We start from the raw sequence: 24,150 nt of genomic DNA, 5'->3' as shown, positions 1-24,150 counted from the left end.
GAAGTCCCTAATAACTTCAGTTGAACAGATTACTCTACAGGACCCGATGGTAGTAATGATTTTAAAAAGGAAAGCCTATATGTGGACTCCTGGTGACGGGTCATCTGGTCACCCTGTAATACACAGCCCTCATCTGTCCCGTTACTTCGCCACCTTCTCAGACCAATAAATCGTAAAGGGGTGGGAAGAAGTTTTTAGACGAATTCTATCTCTCCCTCCTTCCCTCCTCCTGGTCCAGCCCACCAAAGCAGGGGGCTGCGCCTGCTGATGCAACCCCGCTCCTCCCCTGCTGGATGCTTGGCACTTTCTTCCACACACAGACACGCTTCATCTCGGGCTCCCCTCCTCCTTCCAGCCCTCCATCCCGAGCAGGAGACAGAGGGGTGAACAGAGAGGGCCAGGGGAAAGCTCGTAAAGCGCCCCCAAGTCACGCTGGTTTGACGTCACCTTCGCTATGCACCCCTGGCGGACCCCCGGGGCCCGGGCACCATGGTCTAGTCGTCTCCTGGGCACCCTCTGCCTCGTCGTCATCATCACCGGCGCCTCAGCAGACCCAGGTGAGGCGACTCAACTTTTCCAGCTCTGCCTTGTTGTGCGCAGACAGCCAGTTTGCAAGGGGGCTGTAAACGCCAAGAATACGATTTCAGCCCACGGGCATCCACAGACGTGTTCTTTTTTTGCAGTTCGCTTTAAGGCGGGCTGCTTTTTTTTCTTTTCTTTTTTTTTCAGTCGTTTTTTTCGCATCTTCAGTTTTGGCAAGGAAACGGAGCTTTGTAGTGTGTGGAGAGGGAGAAAAAGGGAGCAGTGCTTTGAGTGAAAACAGATGTGAGGGGCTTCATTTGTTCGGGGGGAGGGGTAAGAGAGAGTGGCTGTTCGGACAAGTACTTCAAGCCGTCCTAGGCAGAAGGCACCTTTTACTTGTTACCGTTTGCGCAGGATTCGCACGCGCTAAAGTATCCCTGCTCTGCCACAGCGGCTGTTTGGTGCAGAGGTTTTTTTATTCGTGCAAACAGTGGTTTTGTTGAGGGCTGCAGCCAACATGATGTATTGCAACACCTAAGGCCAGGTCACCAAATCAGCCCAAAACACATGTAAGGGGGAGGGGGGGGGGTTGAGTATCTTCACCTCGCCCAGAATCCACCCACCTTTGTTTCTGAGTGGGTTTAGTGTAAATGAAGAGACTCACAGCAGCTGCGGGGACAATGTTTCCAACAGGTCCTCTCGACCCAAAGATTTCGCCGGGTCAGATCTTGACGTACGTGACACGCACTTAAACTCCAGAATGCGGGTCCAATCGAAGTGGAAGAGAAGAGCGGGCGTGAGGAGAACAGTGGCTACATTGAGGAACCTGGAAGTCGGCGCCTGCGTTTGTGGGACATTCATTTGGCCTACAACAAATACTGTATATGGGTCATTTTATTCATAGTTCTTATATAGTGCTATTCGCCCGTGTGCCTCAAAGCGCACAAAGGAGAAGCATATGAAACTGCAAGCAGGGGCTGAAGACCTATTCCACGTTTTGGGAGTAATTAAAAGGGGAAGGGTAGGCACAGTTTGAATTCATGCATGATCACATTGTGGGAGCTGGGGCAAATGCAGTTAATATTTTCACCGTACTTCTGCACCCTTCAAAAAAACTATTGGGAGTTGTGAGACACATACGTTGAATGCTACTGCAATGCAGTGCTTTAAGTGGGGTGAGAAAACGAGGGGTGCTGCAACAATTTCTTTTGTTTTATACAATTGACTGATTGACACATAAACCTCCCCCATTGGCTTTGTGTCGAGCAGTCCATGAATGAAACACACGAAATCCAGCACAGTGCGATGTTATACTGGCTAGTCACCGGCAAGGCACAGGTTAGAATACCTAATCCCCCACACTAGCGTGAGATGGGGGTTTAGATTCTATTAAAGACAAGGCGGCGAATATTATGTATTACGATCTTTACTCTGACATCACAGCAGCAAAGAAGAAACACTTTTGTATAAAACTTTTTGAAGAAAAATTTCATCACAATTTAAAAAAAAAGTATATAAAATATCTCCATCCAAAATGGAGGACAGGTCATGCCCTCAGGGTAGCCAATGGGCATAGAGCCAGTTCCATAAATGTCCCTTTCTCTAACACCAACTCCTCTTTCTGATGCTGTTCTTCCTTGGATAATCACTGCAGCAATCCACCACGTAGCACCAGGAGTGATGATTTCATGCAAACAGGCGAACTTGAACTCTCTCACAAGTGAACTTGAACCAATCTCCTTTAAGCAGGACTCCTCACCCAAAATCTGAAATAGCCAGAACAAGTAAAAGTGGCTGGGCGGGATAATATTCGCCTCCTTGTCTTTAATAGAATCTAAACCCCCATCTCACGCTAGTGTGGGGGATTAGGTATTCTATGGCAAGACAGGAGGCTCCTATTATGCAAGTTCAAAGCCCTTGCAGAACATTAACAGCAACTTGAGCAATGTGTTTATGATAAAATGTTTTGAAAGTTGACCCTCTTGACCAATCAGTTGCTCTAAGGATTTGTTCTAGGCTGCCATCCAAAAAGGCGGCTTTATAGGCCATAGCACCCCTAACTGAATGGGGACCAAAAGAGGAAGTGTCAACTCCTGCCTCCCGCATGACCCATCTAATCCATCTGGCCAAAGTGTTAGAGGATACTGGTTTATGGGGCTTCCTATAGGAAATCAGCAGCTGAGAGGTATTAGGAGGCCGAAGACTCTGTTTTGAACTCAAAACATTTCAAACATGCTATAACACACAATTTATTGTTTTCTGGGAAGGCTGGATAGGATATTGAGGAAGTCGTACACTTAGTTCTCCATGAAACAAAAAAGGTAACCCCATGAGGGGTAAACATTTTATTATCCACATCTAAAGCTCTGATATCTGACACTTTTAATAGACACCAGGCACAACAACATTGCTAACTTGGAGAATAGCTGTTGCAAAGACAGATCCTCATTAGGGGGCCAGGCTCGAAAGAGATCTAATACCAAATTAACATCCCAAAGAACTGAATACCTAGGCTTTGGAGGGATCTTGATAGAGTAGACTTGAGGGCTCTTCGCACAAAAAAATGTCTGCCTACCGGTTCCCCTTTTACCAAAAGGTGTCCTGCTGAGATAGCAGATCTGAAGCCATTAATGGTTTTATAAGCTTTGCCCTCTTTAAATAAATCCACAAAAAAATTAACCACCTCTGCAGGAGGGGCAGAAATGGGATCGAGGTGCCTAACCACACACCAGCTAACCCAGCGGTTCCAAGCTGAAGAGTATCCCAACTTGGTAGAGGGGGCCCAAGAGTCTCTGGTGAATGACATAGAGTCCTGTGAAAGTCCTCGGAAGCACCAGGAAGCGCTGAAATCTTCCAAGCCATAAGGGAGAGGTGCCCCTGAAGGACCAACTCGTGAGGAAAACCTTCTGGGTTCGTTAGAAACTGTGGATGAAAGGGAAGAAGACGAGGAAGGGAGAGGTGCCCCTGAAGGACCAACTCGTGAGGAAAACCTTCTGGGTTCGTTAGAAACTGTGGATGAAAGGGAAGAAGACGAGGAATGTCTGCTGAGAGCTCTAGGAGAAGGGCAAAAGGGCGTTAGTATCACTAGCATGACTTCTAGTCTGCGAACCTGAACCAATACTCTGGCTATCATTGCAAAGGGAGGGAAGGCGTACAGCCTCTGACCTGACCAATCCTGTAGAAACGCATCTGTCGCTAGAGCGCCAGGATCTGGTCTCCAACTAAAGAACCTGGGCACCTGACAGTTTAGCCTCGAGGCAAACAGATCTACTGTAAACAAACACCAAAGGGACTCTATCTTGGCAAAGAGGCCCCTGTCTAACATCCAGTCGCTTTTGTCCTGAAGGTGCCTGGAGTTACAATCCGCCACCTCGTTGCTGATCCTCGGAAGGTATTCTGCCTTTAAGACAATATTGCGGTCCAGACAAAAATGCCAAAATTCCTTCGCCAGGTCCGCTAGGACCTTGGACCTGGTCCCTCCCAAATGATTTCAATATCTCACTGCTGAGATGTTGTCCATGCGGAGGAGTACACAGCAATTCCCCTGATCCTTGAGGAAACTTCAGACTGCAAAAGACCCCGCTAACAATTCCAGACAATTGATATGGAGCTCCTTCTCCCCCTCGGACCATTTGTCCCCACCCCCCCCCTCCGTGGAGACCTGACCCAGCCTTGTTCTGCTGGCATCGGACTCCAGAACTACATCCGGGGAGGGACCAAAAATTGCTTTGCCATTCCAGGCTTCCATGTGTTTGAGCCACCAAAGGAGTTCCAACCTGGCCTCTGGGGACAGCACCACCATCTGAGAGTAAGAAAGACTTCTGCGAAGATGTCGAGCTTTCAGACGTTGCAACGCTCTGTAGTGAAGAGGGGCTGGGAAAATAGCTTGGATGGATGCTGACAACATCCCCACTATTCTGGCCAACAATCTGAGGGAAATTTTGTCCTTCTTGAGGATTACTCAGATCTCTTTCCTTATCTTGGCTAGTCTGCTGTCTGGAAGGAGAAGGATGCAACCTTTTGAATCTATATCGAAGCCCAGAAACTGGATACATTGCATAGGCTTCAATATGGACTTTTTTGACATTTAACACAAACCCCAGGCTCTGAAGAAGAGTTACTGTAAACTCCAGATGAGAGAGCAGATTCTGAGAGCTCTGGGCTAACGCTAGCATGTCGTTGAGATATATAATGATTCGGATCCCCTTGTACACGAGAAGAGCCATCACAGGCCTCATCAACTTGATGAAGAACTATGGGGCTGAAGACAGGCCGAACGGGAGGGAGGCAAATTGCCAAACGTGACCCCCCCCAACTGAAACTGGAGAAACTCTTGGTGCAGAGGGAACACAGGAACCACTAGGTAAGCATTCTTGAGGTCCAGCTTTGACCATCCAGTCTGCTGGAAGGAGGGTGTCCCTGAGAAGGTGAATTCCTTCCATCTTGAAGTGGTGGAATACTACAAAGGAATTGAGGGCTTTTAAGTTTATCACTGGGCGGAAACCCCTGATCTGGTTTCGGAACTAGAAAAATGGTACTCAGAAACTGAGATGCCCTGTAAGAGGCCGGGACTACCGCTCCCTTGGAGATGAGGTCTTTGACCTACACATCTATTAGAGACTGTTTTACCTTGTCCAAAACCAACAGATGGGGAGCTGATAACTGGCAAGGAGGGGAATAAAACTCTATGTGATAACCTTGGACTGTCTGTAACACCCAGGGGTCCGATGTGAGGGATTCCCACTGTGTGAGAAACCTGGCCAGTCTGCCCCATAGACCTCAGTGGGGAAAAAACTTTTAAAACTCGAGAAAGTACCTGATGCTCCTCTGGACCTCCTGGTACCTCTTCCTCCACGTCCTCTCCAACCCGCATTCTGCTGAGGGAAAAATTAGCTGTGCGCTCCCCGAGCAGAGGAGGAATTCTGTGCGCCTCGTGAGGCAAACTGAAGGGGGCGGGAATGGCCCTGGGAGAACCGGCCAGAAGAGCGGGCTCTACCTCTTCCGGCCCTTGGGAAAAACTTTTGCGTAAAAACCTTTATGTTGGCCTGAACTTTATCTAAAGCTGTAAAAGTATGCACATACGCTGAAAGGTCTTTCAGAAAACTTATCTCCAAACAAATTTCCTTGAGCAGAAGGCCCAGCTTCCCTTTCAGACATATCAGCCAATTTTGAGTCTAGTCTCATCAGCAGAGACTTGCGGCTCTCTTTAGATATTGAGGCATTGGCATTGCCGAGCAGGCAGACGGTCCTCTGGATCCAACCCCTTAAAACATTAACATCCACAGGGGAATTGGAGGCCGCAGCCTCCTCAGCCATCTCAAATATCTGCGTCACAGGACCCAAAACATCTAACATCTTATCCTGGCAGCTACGCCAGGCCTTGTCAACTCATTTTCTGGGGTCTTTACCCTTCTGAGCCAGAAAAACCGCCATAGGTTGACCTTTTCCTGCAGGACTGGCCTAGGGCATTCGGACCTTAACTTGCTCCTGTCCCCCTTAGGCAGCGGACGCCTGATCCAATATTCAAGGAAAGAGCAGATCTCCTGAGAGGGTTGCCACTCTGCCGATCTAGGGTGCAATATGAGGGCTGGCTCAAAAAATGGAACCCCATTAACATCTAGCACTGGACCTCTCTGTGCAGGGACAGGAGCTAACTTCCTCTTACACCTCTTAGGGGGCGAATCTGTATTCTCAGAGGAATCTGATGTAGAAATAGGTATAGGGGATACTGCTGCAGAGAGCTGTGCGTATGATGGCCAAGGGTTCGAGGAGAGGGGTTGCTGGCACTCATCTCGCTTGTGCTTCTGAGCTATGCTAGGGGAAGACTCAGGGGACGCGACAGGGCAAGGACTGAGTTGTCCTGAAATATGTTTAGTTTTCATAGTAAATTTATTTGGGGGGCTGAGGTTCAACAGAGGGTCCCACACCCTGAGAGGGGTGAAGATCAGCGATGCGGTCGATCAGTCTGTCAAATGCTGAAGCTAGCGTATTGTTAAGACCTGACAAGGCTGAATCCAGGTAAGACTGGATAGCCTGTGCCACAGATGGCTGTTGACTCGACTAGTCTACCCCATTATCCGTTTTCTTTGAAGGCCGCACCTGCGTACTGGCATCTGCTGAAGCTGGGACCATATTCTTTCCTATGATAGTCTTATCCATACTACTGTGTCACCACAGAAGTGCGAAACTTCCAACCATCAAAGCCGAGCAGGCTACGGGCAATTGCACCAAATTAGCCGAGCAGGCTAATAAATAACTGCATACACCCTATCAGGGCTTCAGAAACTGGTGACAGCCGAGCAGGCTAGTAATTGAAAAGCACCCTAGCAGGGTGACGGGAGTGGAGATAGCCGAGCAGGCTATATAAAAAACACAATAACCTTAGACCAAGACCTAGTATTCTGCTTTAAATCACATAAATTGTGGGGGGAGGGGACGTTTCCCATAAACACCTTAACAGGTGATTTCAATCAAAATAGGCCTTCGTCTGTGTACCCCATACAAAGTATACGAGCAGCGTACACAAAGAAAACCACACGCGAGGCGTGTGAAAGCAGTATTGGCCTGAGGTGACGCGCTTCGGTAAGAAGCTAAGCTTCTTCAACAACACTGTGCGCGTCACATGAAGAAGCTGAGGGAGAGCGCGCTGCTGGAAGGCAGCCACATAATAATAAACAAACCCTCTCCTGAGGGAAAACTATTTCACGTGTCCCTGCCTGTGTTTAGAAGAGGCAGGCGACGCAACCCATTAATAATTGATATACGGCGCGAACGCCGCTGCAGGCAATAAAAAAGCAATTAACAAGCGGAACGCTCCACACGGAGTGCCGCTACAAAGTATCTAAATGACCTGGAGGTCAGTGTTCGAACGCGAATGCTCTTCAGTAAATTATAAATGCAACATCAAAGAAACTGTACAATTGTACAATGTTAATAAATCACCAAACGCTCTTTCACTATGACCGGAAGTAACACTGTAAACTCCATATACCATACAGTAAGGCAAGAGCTAGGAGGAGTGACTTAGCTGTGTGTGTCAGCAGCAAAGAAAGAGGAGTTGGTTTTAGAGAAAGGGGCATTTATGGAACTGGCTCTATGCCCATTGGTTACCCTTAGGGCATGACCTGCCCTCCATTTTGGATTGAGATATTTTATATACTGTTTGTTGAAATTGTGATGACATTTTTCTTCAAAAAGTTTTATACAAAAGTTTTTCTTCTTTGCTGCTGTGATGTCAGAGTAAAGATTGTAATGCATAATAGGAGCCTCCTGTCTTGCCATAGAATCCCGTGCACGGAAATGGCTCGATTGAGGTTGTGGGAGACCACTGCGGCTCAGCCCCGGGCCACTTAAAGCTCTGCTGCTATGCACAATAAAAAATGGGTGTAGGGGAAAGGCAACCTCCTTGGCTTTGCTAAAGGAAAGATCTTCGGCAGCACAGTCTTTCGGCCAGATACCAGGCAGAGAGCTCGGGAGCAGGCCATCCCTGGACTCACTAAGCTCCCGCTTACCACTCTGGTGCCTTTGTGCACGGTCCTTTTTCACAACCAATTAACATATTTATAGCAATATCCTTATCTGCCAATGTTTATTGCTAACACGCCACCAATGAACCAAATCGATGACGTATCTGTCGGTGGCGGTAATGTGCCATGTATGACCTAAAACTATGCATCATCACTAGGGGCCATCGCCAAGAAACCAAAACCAGTGGCAGCACTAAAAGGACACCTATAAGTCAAAACGATGTAGTCACAATATGTAACCTAGCAGGACTCTGCTGAATGGGCTCCTGGTGGTATCGGTCTATGTGGGTTTATGGGCTTATGCTGCACAACTGCCCGCAGGAAAAGGCCTTTTGCCTTATACCAGACTAAAGTAGAATTTTTGGGCGCATTTTCCTGGAAAATGAGTTTGCCCAAAAAAATAGTGGTGCAATGCCACTGTGAACTGAGCATAACACCACCTCCCTGCTATGTGCTCCCTGTTATGTGCCTATCAAATGCCCCGAAGAAGCACTAGGCATGACATCTGTGTGGGCAGCAGGGTGCTTATTCAAATTCTGGGGTTCAGAAAATGTATACATGTCATATTTTTGCTGATTTGCAATATATACATTGGATTAATAATCAATTGTCTATTAGAGTATTTGTCCAGGATGGTTGTTACTTTTTTCTTTGTGGAAGGCTCACTTCTTGATAACGATGTGGTAAGCACACTGGTATTGCACTACCATTTTTTAGACTAGTGCAGACTTCTTTTCCCAGGTAATTCCAAACCAACTATGCAGGATCAGTTGGTGCTCAAGTGTCACCTATTTTATTTTGGGACAGGGATTTGTTCATAAAGTGCTAAGCATGCCTTTAAGAACCTTCAGAGCGGGTCTAATTGAGAATTATATAGCCTTAGGACACTTAGTTGTTTTTTCTCCCTCCTCAATTACACCTACTATATACAAATATTATTTCCTCATTTTTGGGCTCATTACGAGTGAGACAGTCTGGATAAAATGCTGATTAAATGGCAGGTACTACCGGTTCCGGCATTTTTTCCATACCGGCTCACTCAGTCTTTTCCAGTAGGCCCAACCTGCCGGGAGTTCAGGCCCCTACTGGCAGAGTAATCACTGAAGCACCGGCACCGTTGGCAACCGTGCCGGTGCTTCAGTAGTTCCCATCGAGTCCTCTGGGACTCCATGGAATGGGAAATTACCGCTGTTGCAGACACCCCGTAATATCCTGGTAACACCAGGATATTGGGTGCTGGTAACCGCAAGGCGAGTCTGCAGTTAACAGCTGGTGCTACCGGCAGGTTACCGGCAGACTCGTAATGAAACCCTTTGCGCAATCTCTGGAAGAATTGACATTTTCAAGGACAGTGAATTGTCCTGGGGGTGTACTTTTTTTTTTTTTGTTTTTTAATTATTTTTTTTTATTCTTTTGACTCCTGGTGGCACAGTCACTGATGATCATAGTACTGAGTATGTAAACTGCAGATTGGCTCTTTCCATTTAAACTTGCCAATGCTAAGGACTGCTTAGGAGCTTAGTTCATAGAGCACGTCCATGCATCTACACTGATCTTGGAATTGGTAGTTGTTCACTTTGGAGAGACATGTATATGCTTTTCTATGGTAAAATGTTCAGATACGTGATTTTTTTGAGATAAGTTGGAAGGGAAAATATTTGGATCAATGCTAAAAGTCCCCAAACGAGCTCCGGTAGATGCTCTACGCTGTGAACTGGGCCTTCGTGCCCTCTGAGTCCACTGGTTATTGAAGCATTGTAAGCTCTACTGTTCCTTATTACGTAGACTGCCTGAGGATAATACACTAATGGGCCTTGCGGCATCAAGACTGCAGATAGATCCATTGAATTCTTTTTTTAATGGTATTTACAAAAGGATGTTTGTGAACATTTTAATAATATACATTTTCTGATAAAGGAGATTTTGGAAATCCCTGATTACGAGAAGCAGCTTAGAGGAAGACCTGGGCATGGAATAGAGCTGATTGGATGCAAAAATGTAGTAAAAAAAGACGGTATTTGGAGTATACCCAGCAGGGGCTCATTATTGCTGGTCCCTGTTCCTATCTGTTAAAGCCATGCAATGGGAGAATGAGGGAATTTACCATCTTCATTCGTCTAAATATTCTCCCCGCATATGAATACACAGTTGGATAGGCGTCCCACTTGAAGACCGAAGGTGTAGACTGTGTCAAAACTCTTGAAACCAAACAGCTGGGAAAGTCTGGTCACTGGATGATGGCAAGGATACAGCGGGCATGCATTGAGTTGGAAAAAAGCCGGTCTGGTCACAGGATGCTTCCCAAAAGTCACACAGCTTTTCCCCTTGATTATTGGGATTTTAGTGGGGTTTTCTGGATCAATGGCCTTGCTGACGAGGGCAGGACAAAGGCTGATATGTTTGGGATATTTATTCTCTGTGAAAGATAGTGAGTTAAAGACTCTGGGTAAGTCTCTCGTAACCCAGACTGTCTGGCAGAGGGACTCCCAGGACCCTCCTTGTTAACTTGCTGGGATTGGATCAGCTATGCTTTGGCTTTGCAGTAGAGTCTGGAATCTTGCAAAGGTGGATCTGGGATGTTATGATACGCAGGCGCTGGAAATTCAGGAGAGGGTGTCCTCTCCCTGTGAGCTCCCACCCTTTATATAAAAGTGGGTGACATCACCGGTTTATTGTTGGGAAGAACTGAGCTAGACCTACCTGCCCCCAAGAACCGGATAGGTCACCAATGTTGGTTGCCTCCTTTAGGAGGGGACTCAGTTTATGGGGTTGTGTTTTTTTTATGAGGTGCAAAGCCTTTCCACAGTCCTTTTTGCCCAAAAATAATTCTTAACATAAATCACACATTTGTACAGTTGTGGGACTTTAACAAATGACATGGTCAGATTACATATTTCACGCAGAGCATGGCAGCCCAACTCCCAGGTCTGTACACCATTGTTTTGCCTTGCTAATAGTTTTTCATGATTTTCGTGAGAACTGCTTCACCCACAATCCCACAATTTTAGGTGTGTTTGCATATTATCATAGGGCATATTTCTATTACTTTTTAACGTTCCACCATATGTACTTTCCCCATGATGCATTCTCCTGGCGTTTGGGTCCCATACATGCTATGGACGGCCGCAACATCTTGTTTAGAAGCCATGAAAATCACATTTAAACTTTTACATTTCTGTGCTGTCCGGTTACAGAATTAAGTCTTAAAAGTTTATTAATCAAATAGTATTTTGAGACAGATGGTCAGCCTTTGTCGTTTAACTGGGACCCTTTTTTTTCTTCAGATACCCCCAACTGTCAGTTTCAACCCAGGGTGGCCATGGGGGTTTTCCCAGTTTGAATGTTTATAGTCACTGCCCCCACTTCACACATAGGTGTCCCAGATCTATTGTCTCAAGCTGAAGCTCAGGCAAAAGTCTGACGAGCATGTGACATCTCTTTGTCTTGGTCCATTCAAAGTTTTCAAAGGTAGCAATTAATGTGCATATGTCCCAAAAATGTATAGTGGCTCTTGTTTGGGGAAGGCCTCAGTTTAGCCAGCAGAAAAACCTGTTCTGGAACTTCCACAGTCCAGCCACTGCATTTTTATTCTTTATTTTATTTTGTTCTGAATCAGAAGCAAGCCTATTGAAATAAAACATCCCATATATGTTTCCCAGCAAAAAACCCTTTACATTGGTAGGCCAGGACAGGGCCTTATCCAACATACACTTTTAAAACAGGTGGTTTTCTTATTTTGCAAAAGCACTTTTAAACATATGGTTAAGTCTGCTGATATGTCCCTTTCAAAAGGGAGCTAGGGTTTCTTTTGAAGCAGTGATTTTTGACATTTTGCAGCCCAAACGTCAACCGTTTTTCCGTGCAGCTGAGTAAAGCTTCTGTTGATTTCCCAGACCTGGTCTGACACAGCCTGCTATTCAGGAATAATGCTCTTTCCTGCTGGGGCACAATCTGAATATGGATGGGCATGGCAGGGCCTTACTGATAAAAGCAGAGTAATGTAGAACAGATGAAAAGAGCATCTGAGCGGCATCATTTTAAATGTAAAATATTTCACTGGGAAACTTTGGGCTAGCAGCACAGCTTTTCACTTCGCTTCTTTAGTACACAAAAGTACACACCCTGGCAGCCTTTTTCGGGGCGTCCCTATTCCAACTTGCCCAATGGGGCTTGGCAAAACAGTGCATCCATTCTTTTGTAGCTGCGAAATGCAGTTTTGAGGCAAGGCCCTGGTGCTCAAAGGAGATAGCGCAGCCATTTTGCTGGTTCGGCTGAAGTGCAGCTTGGTGATGTGAGGAAGTACTGCTGAGTGGGTAAATATATCCCACACGCCACAGGGTGCCCTCCCCCCCACCCCCCCTATCGGGAGCCGGGGACACCCCTGCCACCCCTATAGCAAACAAGGGAGCGGGGGACACCACCTGCTCCCCTTGTTTGCTATAGCGGTATGGTATCCTTGTTCTACATTTTCGGCTGAACTTCGTTTTTTAATTTTCGATCTTGCATACGGATACCCGTAAGAAAAGCCACAGTCAAATGCAGTGAAATGGGGTAGATCCCTGTGGATCTCTGGTGTGATAGAGTTTTTTATCCTGAGGACCAACCTTCTGATTACCAGGCCTTCCAGTATAGACTGCAGGGTCTTTTGCTGGGCAAGTATGGCCTTCTCTCAGGTTCTCAAGGTAGGTTGACAACTAGTCCAAACAATTCGCCAATTAGTAGGCCCGTCTGCTTGGTGGAACCATCTCAAGAAGCCAGTATTGAGCATAGAGAGTGGACAACATGCTAACAGTGGCCAAATGGGAATTGGGAATGAACAGCCTCTTTAGCTGAATGAGATGCAGCTCTTCCTCATGTTGGGTTCCATGTTGGTCTTGTGTTGCTGTGGCCGTATGTGCACCGCAAACTCCTTGTCCAAAGGGAATGCATATGTGCACAAACCACAGGGTATTCTGCTACTCTTCCAGTCATCTGTCCCTCCCACCCCTACCCGGAGCACTAGGAGAGGCCTGTGATATATCTTGCCTCCTGCAAGATGTACCCTGGGCCAGTGATATACAAGGAGCAGGAACCAGGCTGGCCCAGGTATGTAGAAACAGGAACATGCTTTGTCTCTTTGTTACATAGTATAGGTAAGTGGTAGGAGAGATCTGCAGGCCTCCACCCTGGTTCCCTGCCCAGGTCACAAGTCCCAAATGTCAGTTGCTGGAACACTCAGGTGCCCCACCAGGCCCCTGCACCACACATGCCATCAATCACAAAATCTAGGATACCACAGCATGCCTGCCCTCGAGCACTGGCAGGGTCATCCTTGCCCTTCCAAACTAATGTAAGTTGCTGCTGTGCCACTCAACGGGGAAGTGCCAGCAGAGAGCAGCCTCTCCAAGAACAAGCAGAGTGCGCCTCAATCTCCCCCGCCCCTGTCCTCCTCACTCTCCTGCCCCAAACCACTGGCAGAGGCAGCTGTGCCCTCCACCCTAAGCAGTGGCAGCTACCCAGGGGTGGACTGGCCTATAGGAAATTCTGGCGAGTTCCCAGTAGGCCTCTGCACCCTGGCCCTCTTGTGTGTAATTTCCAAATCTTTCCATAGGAAAAGGGTTGGCCTTGCTGAAAATCTGTAATACGGGTCCACTTTGAACATGATTTCCAGGGCTTCTTTTGGTTCGCAGTCCACCCCTGCTGCTACCTTCTTACTTGCAGCACAGGGAGACACACTGGCAAAGGCACTCGCATGTATGTTTGCAGAGGCGTCTGGCCCTGCACTGAAGCCACGCACTGGCAGATGACCTTCCCTGAAATCACCCAATCTGACAATTCTTTCCGTCACTCCCTCCTGGAACTCCTAGTACTGCAATTGGGGTAATGAGGGAAGTCCACAGGCAGTCCCCTTCGCCGTATCGGCTGGCCATTAGCTGATACATCGCATCTATTCACACGAGGGAGAGCTATTGACCGTGACTTGTCATGCAATGGTGTGAAATTTTAGGCGATGCCCCGCTATGCAAGGGTGTGATCTAAGGACCTGCAGTGGGGGGGTCAGTCTGCCTGGGTGTCTCTTGCTCCTCTGGCACTGCAGATATTCCAAACGCCGTAATACTCTGCCTTGCATGCGCTGATCACGCAGTCGGACCTGCTTTTAATGTTTTGCTAATAGTCATTTACAAAGAATATTTTTGTCAAATGTTGCACCTTCTTAGCTAAGTAGCTGGGAGTTTAGTAATCTTGTGGTTGCAACATGCATGGTTGCGATCTGATATGTGGATAACCAAGTCCGTTGCTAATGCACGATGCAGGTCCAGCTGCATGATCACTGCATGCAAGGCGCTAATTTGTTGGGTACTATTTGCTCTTGACGAAGACCAGAGGTCAAAGTGGGAGGGAACTAAAGGGTACTACATTCCCTTACTTCTCAGGGAAATCAACCATAGTTCCCTTACTTTGTGACCTGTAGTACCGTTCCAGGATGATAGGAAAGGCCAAAAAAAGAAATTAAAAAAATGTAGGCAAGTAGTACCCAACAAATTAGCGCCACAGGTTCCCCACAGCCATCTCCAAGAATTCAGTAGGACCATTACAATGACATTGCACTAAAATTCCTTTGATTTAGATAAGCTGATAGAAGCATATCAGAAACATGGCAGACAAAAATTACATCCGGAGGTATAAAAGTTGATCTGAAGGTGTCCCTTCTAAGCTGCTTAGTTTTATGATTAGAGTGCTCAGCTGCCTGCTGGGTCCGGTACCGTCAGTAATATGAAAGCTGGCATTCATGGTTTCATATTTCTTGACTTTATAGTAACAATGTGGTCACAGAAATGATGACCGTGATTTTATAGTTATGTAAACTCGCTAATTCTTCCCCATTTTGGAGTCCCGCTGGGACATGTGGTATTAAAATACTGCACGAGTAATGCCACCACCATTAACACATTTTTCGACACAGAACAGTAAAACGGAGGGAGGGGGCGTTTGGGATGCCACATGTCTTGCCACTCCTGCAAAGCTTGAAATGATTCCCTGCACCTTTTACAGCTGATGGGGCATGGCCTAGTCCATGGATTCTTCTTCAGGCCTCCAGTTTGCTGTTCGAGAAGTCACTGGTAAGAGGTTAGACCTGGCTCGTGTTGTTGGGTCCCTTTGCCTTGGCGAGTCACCCCCATAACAGGTAAACTGTGACTGCTCATGGATGGTGCCATGTTCCTTTTCAGATGGTTTTTGAATGTCTATGTTTTTGCCTTTTTGTGTTCATAAGGCCATAATGGGGAACTCTTTACCTTTTAGTGCATTCATTTTCTGGATGAAGCCGGGACTAGTATTAGGGCTGGGCGATATCGAGCAAAAGTCTCAATCAGCTGGAAGGTGACCCCAGTAGTGACCTTTGTAATTTGGTCTCGGAAGGAAGGTGGAGGGACCATCTCTCTAAGGTTTTTGAAGAACCATAGGGGTCAATGACTGTCCCGTTGTAAATGAGTGGAATCTTAATTTTGATGAACAAACTCTGGTGGACCTGATTGTGAATGGTTCCCTCTCTAAGGCAGCGGGGCCAAATGGGTTAACCTATCAAGTTTTGAGAAGTAATCCTCCCCCCCCCCCCCTGGGAAAAACTGCTAAACTGGCTTTTCAAAGAAATTTTGGGGAGTAAAAGTTTCCCAATTTCTTGGAAATCAGCAGTCATCGTACCGTTGTTCAATGGGAGCCATCGGAAGGAACCAGTGAACTATCGACGGATAGCCCTCCTGGACATAGAAAGGAAGATCTTTATGAGAATCCTATTGGGGGAAATTGAAAACTGGGTGAAGGGAAATAAGATCCTTTCGAAACTGCAAACAGGCTTTAGAAGGGGTCTGTCCACGGCATTAAATGTTTTGAGTGAAAAATCGGCATGTAAAGGAGGTCAGCCACTCTTTGGTGCCTGGGTGGTTGTTTCTAGAGCCTTTGACAAGGTTAACAGAAATCACCTATGGTCAAAGTTAAGGGCTTCGGGCATACCTGAGGGGTTGTCGATGCTAGTGGAGCTGCACAAGAACACCAAGTTTAGAGTCTGCCTGGATAATGAGGGTTGGTTATCCGAGCCCATCAAGGTAGAAAGAGGGGTCCGAAAGGGCTGCCTGGGGGCCCCTCATTTCTTCAATCTACACCTGGCTGATGCAGGGGATTATCTGCCAGCAGCAGTGTTAGCCAGCGCGTGATTAATGGGAGTAAAATCCATTGGCTGGCTGACGATGCGGTCCTGCTGGACAGTGTAGCAGTAGGGCTACAGCCGCTGCTGAATAACTCGACTGCTATGCAAGAGAGAAGGGCCTTTCATTGAACACTGCCAAATCTAGGATTCTGGTTTTTACACACAGATTAAAAAAGATCATTTATTCTCATTGGGAGATATGAGGGCAGAGAATTGAAAAAGTGGAGGACCTAGTTTACCTGGGTTATAAAATCTATGCCTTGCCAGCGAATTGTAAAGTAGAGCAAGACATACCGTCAAAAATCTACCAATTTATCCCACAAATTACAATATTTCATTTTTTTCAATTCTCCATCATTCCCTTGATAAAATATTATCAGGCTAAAGTGATCCCAGGGGTTTTGTATGGTTTGGAGGTTAAATTGGCAAGGTGGGAGGGGCAAATCTGGAAGAAGGTGCTTCGTCTTCCGGCAAGCCCCCCCGGTTTCCTGGATCAGATTTGAACTGGGATTAAGATCATTAAAGGTTCAAGCTGACTGGAAGTTAGCCTCCCTATATCGGCTGATTAAGACAGCGCAGGAGGGTAAACTTTATGCGGACATCAGAAACCATATGGAAACTAATAGATCAAAGATGCTGACAAATCTGGGATTGCGGGTCGAGGAGACATTAATTATAGCAGATTCAGACTCTAATTGAGAATCTATGGAAGGCAAAGAAAGTCCTGGATAAAATGGACTGGATTCTCACAATTAAAAACATGCGCTCCAAGACTGATTCAAACTCATTCCTGAAAGGAGAAAAAAAAACTGGGCGAAATTACAAGATACTTGGTGAGATTCCCTGACTGTAAAATAAGGAAAAAAAATCCTCAGATTAAGACTGAATATAGCACAATCTGGAGATGTACTATCGAGAAGAGGAATGAGGTAATCTAAGTGCAATATACTGGAGAACCAGACATTAAAGCATCTTCTTGTGGAGTGTGGGGGAACCTTTGACTTACATATTTGGTATAAATTCACAAAGATTTCTGTCATGTATGTTTTGGGAATGGCTAGTATCCAGACAGAATTGGGCTCTCTCAATCGCAGTGGTACGCATGTTGGAGGGTTTCAACCTGGTGTTTTAGCGGGTTACCTTCCTTCTTTTAATCTAAGATGTTTTTAATATAGGTTCCATACTCTTGAGCGGGAATGCTGTGATTGAGGGATTGTTATACTTAGTTGTTCCCAAGGGATTTTCCCTGTTCGACATCTATGCTCTCATCTTTGCTATCCGGATGGGTGTAAGTCCCAACTGAGATGGCTGGCTGAGGGGAGTACTGAGAGTAATGATTTGTGATTTTGTGTTCTTGTCTAGTTTTATCTGATTTGATCTTATATGTGAAGAGAAAAAGAATATTGTCTGTAAATTGTTGTCTTTTGTTTGTTCAATTGTATATGTAAAAGGTCAAAATCTGACCAAATGCATTAATAAAAAAAGAAAAACATTTCTCAATATGTTTGCGCTGAATGACTGTATATATCTCGTCATTGTTTGTGTGGTTTAAAATGCTTAGTTGTAACTAAGCCGACCACTACATGTGAGATGTCACAAACCGCTTTATTTATAAGGCAGTCATCAAAATGAAGTGCAAATACTTGGTTCCTCTTACTGTTTGAGAATATGCACAGCTGTGTAAATATCAAAATGTAAATAAAAAATGGTAGTATATGTAGCAGTGTGTCTATGTATATATCTCGATGTTGAGTCATCTTGTATAGATTTTGAAAATGTATATCGAAATTTTTTCAAAACTCAAGATTTATCGCCCAGTCCTAGCTTGTATAACATTTTCTGGCTACTACTGCTCTGTGAGTAAAGATGTACAGTAGCCGCGGAACTGGGCAGCCTACTTGACTGCTTCAGACACTGTTTTTTTCTAGAGATTCCTGGTCATTTAGCCATATTGCACTCATATTCTTGTAGGATATGATGTGGCATTTATAAAGTGCCTGTACAAGTGTTTCTAGGTGCAACAAGACCGGGAGGGGGAAACAAAGGACAAAATAACGATCTTGCTAGGCCTTGTCATTCAGATCGCGCAAGTGCGGGGAAGAGTGAGGTAGAGATGGGCCAGGGGGGAGGCTAAGGGGGATCGATATGACAAAACCAGTTCCCTCTGTAGATCGTATACCCGTGCAGGCCCAATTTAAACCCATAGAACTGCACACAAAATAGCTGTGCTGCTTGCGCGGTGGTTAGTTCATCAGAATCCTATACTCCAGCACCATAAGTTGTAAGTGTAATACTTTTTACCTTGCATAATGTTTTTTTTTTTACTTAAGAGATAACCTGTGCACATTTGAAAGTTGACCCATTTGCTTGCTGTGTCCATGTAGATTGTTTGCCATGAGTAGGGCTTAGGCTGCATTTGCTACTATTCATACACCTAAATAATTATTTAGGAGTATTTAACAATTCTTTCTGATTTAAGATTAAAAATCTGTGGTAGAAATTCTTTGCATAGAAACATAGTGAAGGTACCAAAGCACCCAAAAGACCTTGAGGAAAAAGACTTCTGCTGTTTTCTAGAAAATGGAGGCGACTGTCCAGAGAATCACCAAAAGACTTATTGAAAAGAAAAATATCAAAGAAATGTCATTCTGACAAACACAAACCCCAGAGTAAATAGAATGTATACACACTATGTGAGCTTCTTTTTCGCTGGTAAACCGCACTCGCTGGGAAGCATTTGCTTGACGTCAGTTAAAATCCCATCTAGCTAATCTACATTATGTTTCCTACCAATTATTCGATTTCACAGTTGGAGGTAGTATGAATTTAGTCAGGAACGATGGTTTGTTTTAATAGATCAGTAAAGGAAGTCTTCTTAGCAGTCAGTGGGACATTGCTATAAATTAACAATTTGTTCTCATGCAACTCTATGGATGTAACCTCTTAGTTTTTCCTTTTCCTGTGCCAGAATAAATGCTAGTATTTTGACAATGTGAGAAAGCATTTTCATGTTTGCTCTGCCCATGATATCACTGTAAGAAAACCAGTCTGTGTTGGCTGTGCCAATATATACCAGAATCATCTGGCCCATCCTGCTTCCACAACATATCCATGCTGGCTGCACCAATATATGCCAACACTCCCACATAAGACTGATTTGAATTACTCAAGCTATTTAAATATTGTTTGGAATTTTGATTTCCAATACCAATTGGTGTGCAGGGTACGGGAGTTCCTATTTAGCAATAGGAACTTTGTTTGTGTCAACACTCCCACATAAGGTCACACTGTTGGCTTTGCCCGTAATGCCAGTAATCCCACTGTTTGGAAGCAAGTCTGTGCTGGCTTTACTAATAGATGGCAGCATAGCCCTGTAAATCTGCATGTGCATGATGTCCAGGTGTCATCGTTTTGCTGGTAACTCGTTCTTTCTCCCTGCAGTAATCGCTGGCCCCCTCCTCCTGGCCCAGATGCACTGTCACACCCACCCTAGGGGATTTGTCCATCAAACACCTGCCCTTGAGTCCTGGTAGATGACTTGCATGAAGCGCCAGGACCTCCTGGACCCGAAGCCTCTAATTCCAGGGGATTTCTAGGAGCACCCATAAGCACTTTTGAACCTGCGGTACCACAGCTGTCGCACCCAGTGAGCCACGGAGGGCTGGGGAAGCACTTGCTTGACCCATTGCGCATGCCGAGCTGGCATTCTCCAAGTCATGGGGAACACAAAATGCAGTCAGTCCACGGGTGCTTCCTCAGCTGGTCACTACAGCTGTGTTGGCACCCATATATATTTTTTACTGGACTGGATTTGGCACCTCCATAATGGGTGGCAGGCTGATGCCCTGTTGCCCAGTATGGATAATCAGCTACTGGTATCAGCAGTTTTTTATTACTATTCCTGCCAGTGGTAACTGGTGAGTCGGATTAAGATATTAATCCGGGTGGTAATGCCGCCATTGTTTTGGGAGGTAGCCCCTCTATGCTTAATGACTCCTTATTGGGTGTACTAGGAGAAAAATATGGTAATCTTGTTGCCACCTTTTGTGTTTTTGTTATTAGTTTCCTTTGGACTCGTTTTGAGGCTCGGGGTTTTTAATCATTGCGGTGAGAGGGTTTTAAACAATTGTGCTGGCCTGGCAGGCTCTTGAATAGCAATACCTAGGGTCTATATGGACTATCCTTAAAGAAGCTCAGCCTTGCTGGCCAAGTCAAGATGCCACACGTTGCTGGAAATGTTCCTTGCACCCTAAACTCGAGGTACATTGTTGGTACTCCCAAGTGCTTGTTGAAATCCTGGTAGAAAGCTTTGATGGAGGAGGGCCAGGACTCCTTCTCGGAATCCTAGCCCACCCCCCTCTTTTGCTCAATTTCTTTCCCCACACATGCCTCACCCCCATGTATCCTCGACCCTCTGGGTGAATTCTGCCGACTCGGCATCTTGGCGAGCTTGCAGTGGAGCAGCTGCTGCGCCTGGCGCAGGCCCTGCTGTCTCGCGCGCATCTTTGACCTCCAGGCTCCAGGGAGATCCTGTGGACAGTTCTTAGCATCATGCTGGCTGCCCGAGCTCATCTGGCAAGAATCGAGAGTGCCGGCCCCCAGCGAGTACGCCCCTGACTGGGCCTCCTCCCTCTGGCAACCCTGCCTTTCCTCCCTTCGGGTGGGGCTTTCATTCATTCGTGTTTAACGATGTTTATGGAAGCCGTTCAGTCTGTCTGTAGACCCTTTCCTTCTGTGAGCTCCCGTTCTTGATTTCTCATTCTGAACTACCACAGTGTCGAAAAAGGAACTGTGGCCAGTGGGCGGGGCATCTTATATATACTGGCCCTGACGCCATGTCTGGCGAAGGGGGGGGGGGGTATGTAGAAGCGTCTGAGGAGTAGTGCTGCACCCTAGTATTACCTCCCTGCCCACAGCCACCCCTCTCACCCGTGGCAAAAAAGGAGCCGTTGCCCTGGGAGATGGATATCATAGATGAGGAGTCTGTGGGAGCAACATCCATCAGATTGGACATTACCCAGCGGTTACCAATGTTGTTCTTTAGCCTACTTGAAGGTGCTCCACCGACCAGCCTGCAATCACGTTTTACAGTCTCTCTTGTTTGCTTAACCATTCCTTTCATCTGGCCCGAAGCAGACACCACGGGAATAGATGGGTAATGGATATTATTAGGGTGGGGGGCATCTCTGCTAAAAGCGGCCTTCCCACATTCTGGGCACATACTGTTTGTTACATGCTCTGCTTACATGTTAAATATAAAACCACAAAACATTCCGCACTGAAACCAGTTTCTTTAACATGTGTTCGTTTTTTGAGTGCATACCCCCACAGACACCCAGCCGTTCTTCTGCCCTTCCCTTGGAGTATTTTGTCCCACTGCAGACTTTTAATTTATTGGCTTAACAAAATGCTCAATGGAAATGAGATGCCTCTATTGTGGTGACAGCAGTTATTGAGGAAACTGGGCTTGTGGGTACATGGGAGCGAACTTTCGATTTTAATGATTGGGGGCAGAAATTTCTTCAACCCCCTCCCTGAATGTAAGTAAGCAATCCGGGCAATCCCTCCTCTGGGCGAATGGTGCATTTTACGACACTGATATTTTGAAGGCAGAGGGGCTCCCATCGGCCCTATTCAGTGTAGTCAATGGTGAGTGAATATGAAAGTCGTAGGCCAAAGCATATGCGGGCTGCAGGTAGCCCACCACAGCTCCAGACTGGTGGGATATTTCTAGGAAAAAGTCTCTGTGGCAAGCAGTTATCTGGGGACTTAGTCCTCCTCCTCCCTCGCCCCTCAGCAGGCACAAAACTACAAATGTTATCGCAATCCATGTGCACCTAAAAAAGTGAGCCGAGACCTTGTGCTTTCTGGAGATAGGTGGGCCTGTCTTACAAAAACTAAAGAGCATCGCTGCATATGCAGGACTGTTGCAAGTATTAGCTCGCCTCCAACCGAAAACAAGCATTGGCAAAGCCAACCGTTTTGGTTTCTCTGCAGCATGAGATGGGCATTGACATAATGTTACTACCTGGCCACAAGATGGCAACAGCTGACCAATATGTGACTACAAGACCCACTGGGATTACTTTGGCCACGGGGGGTGTAAATGACCAAACATTACCCAGGTGGCAATGGCTTTCAGCCCGAGTGAAGCGGGTATTCTTGCTTTTATTACATTCCACCCAGTGAGGGTAGAATGTTCTGCTTAAAACTAACAAAGGCAAATTAAGAAGCACTGTACTGTTGGGACAGAAGACTCATTACTGTTCTTGCTCACTGCCATTGCCTTGCTGGCAATGGAGCTGATGGCATTCCAATGTTCATTAAGATTTGTAGACCTGGTCCGAGGGCCTTGCTGGGCGTTATGGGCCCTGGAAAAAAGTCTTAAAGCCCTGAGAGTGGCATGGGCAATTAGAGCTAGGTTTATGGGCCCATAATGCCTGGTATGACTTGAAGGCGAGGTTTATAAAGTTATTTCACCCTGCCCCCGCCCAAACTATTTCCTGATAAAGAAAATTCCAAATATCATACATGGTGAACGCAACCAATGTTTTTATATGCCTATGCAGCAGGTGGGTTAGCATTGTCTACTTCCTGGGGGTAATGCCCACTGCGCTTTTGATATTTAAGTGCACATTGGTACGCATGGGGACAGTTGATAGTATTTGAATTCGTCTGGAAGGTAGTGGTGAATTTTGCTAAGGGTACTCTGCTCCGCACTGCCGGTAGGTACTCTTGGAACAATTTGCGGGATAAGCTGGTTTATATAGCCTTCAAATGGCCATGCTATCTTGAGATGTGCCCTATTCCAGGGTGTGCCAACATGCAGGGAGCTGAACCCTGGGATGTTCCTGCTAGCGGAGATGAGCACCTTTAGGTCTTCTCCTTTGATGTCAATCGTATCTCATTTGTAATTGCTGCAAGAAGACCTTTCTAGATTCCTGCCCCCAGAAGGTGCCATTTTGGCTAGCTCTGAAATGGCACTTGACTTGGCAGCACACGTCATCGTATGGATCCTGGAAAAAAATCTTGAAATATGTTTCAACACTTCCCCCGCTCTTCTAGGTGGGCGCTTGGCCCCAGACAGTGCAATACCTTGACCTTGCCCTGGCTTTTTATTCTATTGGGACTTGAAGCCCCATCTGTTCAGTGGGGGTAGCGTGTAAATAAAGCTACAATATTGGTCCCAAAATTGCTTTGAAGTACCCTTCTGGTCCTGCACCATTGTCTTGTCACCCGCGGGAGTGATGGTATATTCTGAGGAATATAGCAGTGTCCCCTAGGCAGCTGTGCCCCAAATCTGGCCATGTAATTGGTCTTTTATGACGTGCCTAATACCAGAGACTAGTCTCCAAGTACAATGCGCATGAAACAAAATGGCGTGTTTTAGTTTCCTTAGTCCATTTGCCATATTTTTCATCAACACAATGACTGAAATTAGACAGAGCTTTTTTTTATCAGGTGTTGCAATGCATTTCTTTCTCCACACTTAGATTTTAACAAATGAGAGCAATTCCAAAGTGTGTTTACGTGCCTACATTTCCTTTTGGTAACCCATATAGACCTCTCCCCCCCCCCCCCTTTCTATTGCCGGCAGGATGAATCTATGTGCTGACCGGAAGTAGTCTTCAAAGTTCACATTTAGAGCCTTGACGCAGTTCTTAAATTCCTCTGGGCATATTTGGGGGGGGGGTTCACGGGGGTAGACCGCATTGGTAAAAAGCAATCGCGCAGAAGAATAGCCCTAATCTCTGCTAGCTTGTGCGGCATGTCTTCAAAGGCTACTTGCACCGACTAAGCTTGGCTGCTAAACACTGCCCCGCCCGAACACCGCGCCTGGAATGCAGTTGTCCCCTGTGCACCACAGAGTCGAATGTTAGAGGATTGGGATTGTAGAATTTGTCAATTTGCAGGGTGCTG

The 24,150-nt window shown here is 46.2% G+C and overlaps 1 protein-coding gene across 1 annotated transcript in view; it reads left to right on the top strand.

Moving 5' to 3' along the window:
- The first annotated feature begins 287 nt into the window (after positions 1-287).
- Positions 288-24,150, top strand: part of MRC2 (mannose receptor C-type 2) — a 587,074-nt gene continuing 563,211 nt past the window's right edge. The window contains exon 1 of the mRNA XM_069634149.1: positions 288-557. Within this exon, the coding sequence (XP_069490250.1) occupies positions 455-557 (103 nt within the window). The 5' untranslated portion in view covers positions 288-454. The remainder of the gene's footprint in view (positions 558-24,150) is intronic.

The sequence above is a fragment of the Ambystoma mexicanum genome, chromosome 13, assembly GCF_040938575.1.
Source record: "Ambystoma mexicanum isolate Mex_15411 chromosome 13, UKY_AmexF1_1, whole genome shotgun sequence".
In the NCBI taxonomy this organism is placed as follows: Eukaryota; Metazoa; Chordata; class Amphibia; order Caudata; family Ambystomatidae; genus Ambystoma; species Ambystoma mexicanum.
The sequence above is the reverse complement of the archived record's forward strand: the minus strand, read 5'-3'. Positions and strand labels throughout refer to the sequence as shown.